The 10,273-nt window shown below is 54.9% G+C and overlaps 1 protein-coding gene across 1 annotated transcript; it reads right to left on the reverse strand.

The window, feature by feature from the left end:
• Window positions 1–3,121: 3,121 nt before the first annotated feature.
• On the reverse strand, window positions 3,122–8,893 carry VAX1 (ventral anterior homeobox 1). The gene is made up of 3 exons (XM_069567696.1): window positions 8,653–8,893; window positions 7,307–7,494; window positions 3,122–5,338 (listed from the first exon to the last, which is right to left on the reverse strand). The coding sequence occupies exons 1-3, from the start codon at window positions 8,891–8,893 to the stop codon at window positions 4,763–4,765; spliced, it is 1,005 nt and encodes a 334-aa protein (XP_069423797.1). The 3' UTR covers window positions 3,122–4,762.
• Window positions 8,894–10,273: the final 1,380 nt, after the last annotated feature.

A 10,273-nucleotide genomic window follows, 5' to 3' on the forward strand; every position in this document is an offset into this window, starting at 1 on the left:
TCTTTACCACTTAACTACTGAGGAAGCCCCGCCCTTAGATTTGAGATACCACCAGAATCTATCCATCTTCCTCTCCTGTTTCATTAAAATGAAATCTACTTAAGTGAGAAGACTCTGATCTGTAAGGACTTCCCAATGTAGAAATGGTGTTAAATTGCAATAGTATGAGGTGATCCAAGAAACTTGTGTGGATTATTATGTTTAATAAACATGCATCGTATTCCTACCAAACACCAGGCCCTAGGCCGGATGCTGGAGGTCTCCGTGAGTTTGCCTTTGAGTACAGGAATTCTCAAATGTTAGAGTGGATAAGGATCGCGTAGGAAACTTGTTAACAATGCACATTCCTGAATCCACCCCCAGAGTTTCTGATTATTAGATGGAGCTGAGGTTTAGGAATCTGTATTTTAACTAGTTCCCAAATGATTCTATAGCAGGTGGTTTTCATTTGTATCTTGAGAAACCCTAAGTTAGTAGACAGTTCTGACCAGGTGTTCAAGTCAACCTGCAGGAGATTGGAAGATACAAAGTGTAGGGTAAAGAGGGTAATGGGCATCATTTCAGAGGGAAGTAGAGGGAAGGAGTTGGGTACTGGTAGGGAAAAAAGAGAAAACAGAAAGAAGGGAGAAATTCGGATCTCTTGATGAAGGCACCAAGTTAATCCTCAGCAGCTGGTGTAGTAGAAAGAGGCCTGGAAATAGGAGGTGGCAGACATGGTGAGCCAGACACTTCAGACACAAAAGAAGGGAATGAAGGAAAGGAGGGAGTGAGGGAAGTAGCAAGGCAGGAGAGGGAGGGAGAGAAGAGGAAGAAACAGAAAGAGGAAGGCCTCAACCTAGGGGGAGCTTATAGTCCTGTGGTTCTGACTATGTGGCTATGGGCAAGTCATTTGAGGGCTCCCCTGGTGGGGGGGGGGGGCGCGGCGCCTGTATGTGGCTCTTTAAAATGAGGCTAGACCTCTGGAAATAAGGAGCAATAGAGGTGGTGTATGCAAAGGCTGTTTTGTATAAAGAATTGCTATATGCTGCTCATTACAAATTGATTGTGGCTCAGAGTTAGGCCCACTGCAAGCATGGATGTGATCACGTCTGGTTCAGCTCCTGAAGTGACTTCCCTCGTCTTTGCCACACCTGACCACCAAACTCACAGGAGTTTGGTGAGACGTTTTCCCTTTTCCTTCTTTGCTCTGAGCTAACTTGGATATGGCTTTGTGCAGGCCTAGGCATGAGATTCCTTTCAGCACGCCCACCTCCAGCTGTTCTCCTTGACCCCAGAACCCTTCCACCTTCTTCCCCAAAAGGGCCAGCTGTTCTCCCAGAAGCCACCTGCCTCCTCCTTGGCCTATGAGTCACTAGTTGAGGGCCAGAGGCTTCACTGGAGGATTCCAAGGACCAAAGCAACTGGCTGGAGGCCCTTGGGGAAGGAGAGGAGACAGGGCAGACATTAAAATGAAATCAATTGTCTATAAATATTTTTTAATTAAAATTGCAATTCTTATTCCGTGCAGAAGAGTCTAAGAACAACTTTGCTCCAAGTGGCAGGCGAAATGCTCAGCAGCTCTCCCAAAGCCAGGGAGGGGAAGGGAGGTGAGAGCAGAGAAGAGATTTGGTAGCTGGTTCTTGCTCCTTTTAGGGATTAAAAAGCGAAAGGAGAAAGGCCAGGGAGCTGGTAAGGGATATTCTTGGTGACTCCCCAGGCTAAGGCTCCTGGGGCAGGGGGCTGAGCTTCTTGGGGGCCCTGAAGCTGGAATTTTTGTACTTTCCTTTGTTCTATAAAATTATGCCACCTTCTCACTCCCTTCTTCCCCCTTGCAGGCCCCCGGCCACCAGCCATGAAACTGCAGCCAGAACCACCCACGCATTGGCCTGGGGGCCACCCGGGCAGACAGAAGAATCAGAAAGCAGGGAGAAAGAGAGAGAGAGGGAGAGGGAGAGACTGGGGGCAGTGGAAATCTCCAGATGGAGACTGAGTGCAAGAAGGGAGAAAGACAGTCTGGAGAAGTGATGGAAAAGGGTAGAAACAAGAGGGTGGAGACAGAAAGCTCACCAGAGGAGAGAGGTCCTTAGAGGGAAAGACAAAGATACAAATCGGGGAGGAGGGAAAAGAGGGGAGGAAGAAAGGACAGGGAGGGAAAAGCAGAGAGGTAGAGAAGCTGAGGGGTGTGTACTGACTCAGAAACAAAAGTCCAGGGTTTGCAGCTGCTCTGAACCCCGGGGAAAAAAAATACCGTGAGCTCACAGCAAGGGTCCAAAGCATAGAGAGCAACTCACACTCAGCAACTCCACCGCCCCGCCCTGTGCCGCCGCCTCATTTCGGATGCCTCAAACTTGCAGTTTAGGTGCAGTACACTCGTGGTGGCCTGAGGGGCCTCACTTGGGCAATTTCCCCAAGAGAACTGTGACCCCCTCAGCCCGCACCCCAGCGGTTCTGACGCCACGAAGAGAGGGCTAGGGTTAGGAGAGTGTGTCCCAGGCTACCGTCTGCAGGCCTCCTAGCTCTCCCAGATTTCTAACTGCAAAATCTACATGGTTCACCATGGTGTGTGTAGCAGGATGGGGTGGGGGTGGGGGTGGGGGTGGGGGTGGGGGTGGGGGCGGTGGAGAGAGCTCTGCAAGAATTAATATCTATTTTATTCTCTTGCTCCTTCAAAGTTTCTCTTTGACAGCCGAGCGACTTCTTATAAGTCAGAAGAAAGGAAAATCTTCCCTTTTCGGGACCCTGTGATTGCACAAATCCAACATATTGCTGCCAGGGAGATGCAGCTGGAAAACTCTAGAAGCTGAAGCGTTGTCATTAGGCAGGAACTCCAGGGTGTCCAGAGACAAATTCCTAAAGAATCCTGGAAACATCAAAGTGGAAGACGGAGGAGAGAGGGACTGAAGGTCGTAAAGCATTGGGACAGAGGGCTGGAGAGTGAGACCCTCATGGAAGCCGAACGAACATCATGGCAGGCTCCTCTGTCTGAAAACCTTGTCCCAGGCACTCAGGGTACCAGCTGTAGGGCCCGGCACCCACGGGGCAGCCACCCTCTGCCCCAGACTCATCACTTGCCGAGGCTTTTCTCTCCTTTTTTTGTTTTTGTTTTTTTAATCCTTCAAATACAAGACAAAAATACACCTCATTTATCATCATAGATATATATATTTCACTCTCACCACATAAATACAAAACATCCAAATATCCAAAACATTCAGAACAGTTAGTAGTCAGGATTCAGTAACACCTACCCGCGTGTGAATCGTTATTTTCTTCACTATTTGCCTAAAAAAAAAAGACAGAAAAAGAGAAAAAAAAAAAAGAAAGAAAAAGGAAAAGCGGGGGAAGCTTCCGACGTAAATAATTTACAATAAAATTACTATTTTTAAAATGCTCTGCGCTCACTTCGGATGGACGAATACATTCTTAGACGCTGCAGCACCCGCCGTCTGGGTCTGTGGTTTTGGTCAAAATGTGCGTGGCCGTGGCCGTGGAGATGGGCTTTGTTGCAGGGAAGGGGTGAGGCCGCGACCGAGTGGAGGTCCGGGTTTCTCACTTGGAACCTTGGAAACTGTTTCTGTTGTTATTGTTTTATAGGGAAGGAGGTGGAAAAGGATGCTTTTCCTAACCGCGCAGGGAACTGATCCTGATACGGAGACTACCGACAGAGGAGGCTGGGTCGCCCAGTCCGCGGCTGCCATTCGGACGTTTCCAGCGTGCTGGAGGGCTTTGTGAATCCGGGGGGTGGGGGAGAGGGATGGGCACCGATTTGTTTCCAAACCTAGCAATGCTGCCCGGAGCCACGGATCCGGGAGGCGGTGGGGAGGAGCGGGGGAGCTGCCCTACTCTCTCCCGGAGGAGCGTGATGCCGTCGGTTATCTCCTGCAGCAGCCTCGGAGAAGATCCTGAATTTTCTATCATTCGCGGCATAGGCATTTCTTTTGCTTTTTTCCCTTTTCAGTTCCTGTTCAAAGTCGTAACACCCGGATCTTTAATTTTGCATTGCCCTGGTTTTATTTTCTATCCTGAATTTTCTTACCGCTTCCTAACTCCATCGTTATGAGTTTTTTTTAAAAACTGCTTCCACTCCACTCGGTTCTGTATGGTAATTACTCTCCTTTTATTGCTGATTAGGTCAAACGTATTACCACAGTCGTTTATCATGATGTTTGGTTTATTGTCTCCTGGGATCGGGGTTGGTGGTGATGGGAGTTTTTCTAAAAGGGGAGAAGATTCGGCACGATTTGTCCAGCCAGAAAGCTGAGTGTGCGCCGGCTCTCCGGAGATGTCCGCAAAGTGGGGCCCAGCGGCTTCCAAAAGCCCTGGTTTCTCTGGCGAGAGGAAGGAGCCTCCTTTTTGGTCTAACGAAACCTGTCAGCCTTTTCAGCTGGGGTCTGCTTGCAGCTTCCCTTTTTCAAATATTCATAAGCATAATGAACGGCAGCAGCAGCTCGATCTAAAGCAGATGTCCTGTGCTTTGGACTTAGAACCAGTCTTTCCCTCCAGGGCCAGGCACTGGTTGGGGAATCAGGTTGGTTTTCCCCCCTCCAATTCTTTGGATTCTCCTGGATTCAGAAGGAAGTTGGCGCCGGAGGGTGGATGTGGGAGGACACAGAGGAGGGGGCGGGGGTATCCCAAATGGCAGAAACTGGCGCGGAAGGAGAGCTGTCAGAGGCCTCTTGGGAGCCGGGTGCCCAGCTCAGGAGCCCCGGCGCCTAATGCGCGTGAGTCCATAAATATCACCACAATAGATACTATAAATATAAATACAGGGAAACACTTCAAATCAGTCCAGCGCTTTTTTCTCGGCCCCTTCTTTATTGTTGGTCCGGGAATAAGGTTCGAAGGCCGAGGAACTCAGGTATCGGGCGGAGAGTTCTTGTAAATTCCCGGCCAGCGAACCGGCCATTGTCAACGGGGCGGAGGAAAGACGGCTGGCGACGGAGCCGAGCAGCGAGGGCACGGGCAGGCTGAAGAGGCCGTGGCCGGCGGCCGGTGCGCCCGCGTGCAGTCCCCCGGGCCCAGTGGGCCCCGGGCCCGGAGCGCCGCCCACGGCTGGCGGGTGCGGGGATGCGGCGCCGGCAGGACCCGGGGCGGCGGCGGCTGCGGCGGCGGCCGAGCCCGCGGCGGCGCCCGCGCCCAGGGCCGGTAGACTGGGCCCGCGGAGCGCGGAGCCGAGCGCGCCCGTGGCGCAGGGCGGCAGCAGCGCTGGCAGGCCTGGCGGCGACAGCAGGCGGCCCTGCTCCAGGAGCCGCAGCACGCTGCACGTGGCCGCGGTCTCCGACACCACCGAACGCAGCTCCGAGTCCTTGCCCTGGTCCTTCTTCTGCTTCGTGCGCCGGTTCTGGAACCAGACCTTCACCTGCGCGCCGGCCCCGGGGAGGGTGGGAGAGAGGGAGACGAGCGTCAAGGGGAGCGAGCTCCCGGGGCACAAGGGCTCCAGGAAGGGGGTCTTCCCCCAACTCCAGCCAAATCCCCGATCCCAACCCCAAGCTGGAGCCGGAGAAGTCGGGCCCGGAAGCAGCGGGGCAAGGGCGGCGGGAGTTGGGGGCCTGGGGGGACAAGGGCTGCCAAGAGGGGAACACAGCTCCCATAGGCTGCGTTTCCGGGTGGGTCACGGAAGCAGGCCTAGGCCGACCTCGGTTACAAACAACAAAGAAATAAAAATGCCCATGACCCTAACTGGGAAGATCAGAAGTTACTTCACTGGGCCACCGCACTACTCGCAGGGGGACTGTAGATCATTGCTGCGTAAAGGCCCGTTTTTCCAGGAGGTGTAAGGCCTAAAGGGAAGTAGGAAGTGAGCGTGCATGGGAAGGAGTATTGCCCTGCCTTTCAGGACCCAAACCCCTGGCCATAACCGGCTCGAATTTAGCCCTAGCAGCACTAATTCTGTTGAAGGCTGCAAGAGGCTATTTCTTGCTTTTTAGGGTCAGATGGACTATCAACTAATAGCAAGCAGGGAAGATGGCTACACATAGAATCTGTGCAGGATGCATTTTATAAGCCAAGCTTTCTCCACCTCCTCACCAGCCGCTGGACTGGAGGGTCTGAGTGATGTCCTCAATTTATAACCTAACTCTGCTGCTCTCTCTCATGGACTTTGGAGTCATGGGAGGAAGTCAGGAGGCTGGGGTAGACTAAGTCCTCTCCATCAATCTCCACTCTTACTTCCTCGTCTCACTCTGTCCCTCTTCAGGCCTAACTGGTGGCCCAGAATGGCATTTGGCAGCTCTGGGAAAGGTTATTCTGTCCAGATTTTGTAAACTAAGAGGATGGTAGCACAAAGACTAGGGGTAAAGCTACATGCCAACTCCAATTCAAAATGGATAGCCAGTATGCTCTGTCCTTGGGTCTCAGCTCTGCCCAGATCCTATATCTAAAATGTTCCCCATCTGTTTCACAGCTGGACACGGTAAAAGGGACTGGTCCTCAGAAAGAAATACGCCTTACCTAGGCCAAGCTGAAGCCATGCCCTGGGCAGGTCCTAAATGACCTCCACAAAGCAAAGCTCTTGGGCCCCAAAGACCTCTTGGGCCCAAAGTCCCAGTAGAATATGAATTTTGAGTAAAGGAGAAGACCTACAGCACAATTGTCATTGCTGGCTCCCACGGGCCCAGATTTGGTTCCTATATCATACCTCACACATCACTGGCACTGAAGGTGCCCAGAGTGGATGCTTGGGGCTGGGAATGGGGCTGGGGCTGGGAATGGGGCTGGGGCTGGGGCTGGGAATGGGGCTGGGGCTGGGGCTGGGAATGGGGCTGAGTCCAGTTCAAGGCCAGGAAAAGAATTAAGGATCAGGACAGCCTGGTAGGCAAAAGCAGATCTCCAGAATGTGAACCTTTTTAATCCCTGGTTGTCACCCACCGTTCTGAAACAGGGGTCTTTGGTCCTAGCCCCATTCTTGCTGAGTGAGCCTGGGTGCTAGGGAAGGTTACCATCTCGAGAGAGGGTGGTGCCAGGAAATCTGGCCAAAATGGGGTGGCCAAAACAGGGGCAAATATAGAAGAGGAGAAGGCAAGCAGGGAATTCTCAAGACTAGGGTCTAAAAAGAAACCAAAAGGACAGGGTTTGGGGTCCTCCTGAGCTAGGCCAAGGTGGGCAGAACATGGGCCTGGAAGATGTGGGATGTAGGGGGAAAGGGATGGCTTAACGAAGGGAGAAAGCCTTCAGCCCTTCTTTTCCATCCTCCCCAATTCCTCTGCCTCTCGTGGGAGGCTCGGTCCAGAGTCAAGCTAGGTGTTCAGGAAGAGCTGCTAGAGCTGGCTGGGGCTGACGGGGAGGGAAGCTGATGCAGAGAGCTGTGTGCGGCCTGGTCTCTGAATACCTGCGTCTCCGAGAGGTTGAGCTGCCGGGCGAGCTCCGTTCTCTCTCGGCCCACCACGTACTGGCAGCGCTGGAACTCCATCTCCAGGCGGTAGAGCTGCTCGGCGGTGAAGGACGTGCGTGTCCTCTTGGGCCTATCCAGGTCCAGGCCTTTGGGGAGGATGATCTCTCGGATGGACCCCTTGGCATCTGGGGAAGGGAAGATGTCAAGCATCAGAACCCACCCTCCTGGTTTCCTCCACCTCCCCAAGCCGGAGCTGGCTTCTGAACCACAGTCCGGAGGTGGATGGTGGGGGTGGTGGGAGTAGTGGGGGTGCAGCCACAGCCAGGAAGCAAGGACCCTGTTGTGTGTTTGGGGGGTGAGGGGACTAACTCCACATAGCTGATGGGAGGGGGAATCGGTGTTGACCTTTGTAGAGCCCTCCGGACAGGGGAGAAAAAACAAGTGGGCTGACGTTCCTTTTAGCCTGGGAGCCTCGGATGCATGGACAGGATCCCCTGTAGTTTGAGGGTCCCCGCACTGACCAGCCCAGGTCCTGCCAGCCCCAGCTCTAGAGCAGGCTGACCAGACCGTGCTCCAGCGGTCCCCACCCCCATCCCGGGGTCTCCTTCCCTCCCGGAGCCAGGCGGCGGAAGGAGGAGGGACCGAGTGGGAGCCTGCAGGGCCTGGCGATCGGTTGGCGGAGGCGGCGCCCGGCTAGGGCCGGAGCCGGTCCTCCCCACCGCCACCGCCGGAGCCGAGCGCACCCCGCGCAGCAGAGCGGGGTCGAGCCCAGCACTAAAACAGCATCCGCGGCCCGGCAAGCCCGCCTGGCTGCTTCTCCCAGCGGCGGCGGCGGCGGCCAGCCTGGAGCACGGCGCCGGGCCCCCTTGGCCCAGAGCGCCAACTGGCCGGGCCATTCCTGACGGTCCGCGGCTCTTCTCCAGCGCCCGCGTCCCCTTGGGTGCGCTCGACTCGCAGGGCGCGGAAGCCCCCAAGCAGGCTCCCCGGAGTTCCTCGGATCCGCCGGACGCAAACACGTCCTGCAGAGTTTCCTGCTACCTTCCCGGGTCGGAGGCCGCAGCCTGGAGCCTAGGCCCGCCCGCCCAGTCCCTCGGCTCTCCCCCGGCAGCCCAGCCGGCGGGGCCCCTCTAGGCTTGGAGGGATCGAGGCTCCTGGAGAGCGTGCGTCCCAGGTGGGAGTCCCTAGCGGCGGGCGGGACCCCGGCCGGGGGAGGGCCAGCAACTTTCACCTAAGTCCCGGGCGGCAGACCCACCCCGCCGGCCGGGGTAGGTGGCGGCGTGCCTCTCGGGTCTCGGAGTCGCCCCTAAAGAACGCCCCCCGCAGCAGCCCTGCCCCGTTCCTACCTCGGACCAGGATCCGGCGACAGTAATCCGGGTCAGCTGCTGAATTGGCTTTACTTTTGTTACAGTCTTCCGGGGCGCCCGACGCAGCGAAGGCGCCCTGCGGCTCCTTGAGGAAGGCGGCGGGGAGGTTCCCCTCCGCGCCCTTGCTCTCCCGGCTCTCCTTGTGCGCGTTCTTGGAGACCCGGGCGGCCTCTGTGTCCGAGTGGCACCGAACGTCCATTTTGTCTGGTTTCCCGAACATAGGAGAGGCACGGGCAACAACGACAACAAAAAAAAGGCGAGAAAAAAAAAAAAACAAAAACAGGGGGACCAAAACCCCTACAATACAGCCCTTAAGCCCGGCCCGGAGAGAGGCAAGCGGCCCGAATGAATGTCCCCGCGGGGCGGCCGCGGGCGGGTCAGCGGCGACCGCCGAGTGGCGCGCTCGCCGAGAGGCGGCGAGTCTGGTCCAGGATCCCGGCGGAGCAGCGGCGAGGCCGCCTCGTCAGCGCCCGCGTCTTCTGAGCACGTCCAGTGTCCCCAGCTTGGCGATCAGGTAGCGAGCGGCGCAACTCCGAGTTGCTGTGGCTCCCGCCTATTACTGAGACGCGGAGCTGCAGTTGTCCGACACCCGGGGGGGACGCGCACTCGCTGTTGCAATTGATTACGGGTAATTTCGCAGCCCCCACGTTTCGGTTACCTCATGAATACACTAAATTGTTTGGATAATATATCAGATCGTAATGGATGGTTTCTGTCCTTGTCCCCAATCAAGTAGGGGTTTAGCCAGTGAATAAACGGAAATGATTGGTCTTGCTTTCAGGAAACACACAATCAAAGACCCATACTTCCAGAAAAACTTTTGACAAGATTCATCCTGAATTGTTAGTACCATTAGCAGGCATTATTAACTTTCCCTTTGCCTTTGACCCTCCTGCTCACATACCGGCTAGAGGGGCTTTCTCCACACTCGACAGAGAGCTGAATGGGGGGGGGCGGGGGGAGGAGAAACAAAACCCCTTACACACCCTCAGCAGAAGAAAGCAGTCGTCTCTAGGAGGGGGGAAAAAAAGAAAGGGGGAAAAGAAAAAGTTTTCCCCAAAAGTATCTCCCCCACACTCTAAAAAGCCAAGCTTTCCTCCCAAACAACTCCTTAACACACCTCGACGCCGACAGCCATCTTAAACTGCCACCTCTCTTCATTTAGTTCCAGTCGGATTTTTTCATGCCTGCACCTCCAACAGCCCTGAGGCAGCCCATTCAAAGGGCAGCTTTGTACTCAGAGTCCAGCAGGAGAGAGGGGGAGAGGGAGAGAGAGCCGCGAAAATCTCAACTGTGAGATCTGCTTCAAAAAAAAAGTTTTCCCCTAGCTATTTCATTGTCTCTGCTACAATATCTTTGAGAAAAGCAACAGCCAGTAATCCAATAAGAGCATTGATTAGGCCACAATGATTCAATTCAAGCGCATGGCCTTGTGCAAGGAGCATGCTCCAGCCCTTCTCGTCACCTTGCCGGGGCAGAAGCCCTCTCCACGCCGCTCTCCCCATTCATTCCTTTATGGGAAATACGGAGCAAAAGGAGTGAAAGATGGCAATTATCTAATTGGACTATTAACAAACAGTCCTCTGAGTGCGGCGGTCTG

This window comes from Ovis canadensis, chromosome 22 (genome assembly GCF_042477335.2).
Source record: "Ovis canadensis isolate MfBH-ARS-UI-01 breed Bighorn chromosome 22, ARS-UI_OviCan_v2, whole genome shotgun sequence".
Classification (NCBI taxonomy): Eukaryota; Metazoa; Chordata; class Mammalia; order Artiodactyla; family Bovidae; genus Ovis; species Ovis canadensis.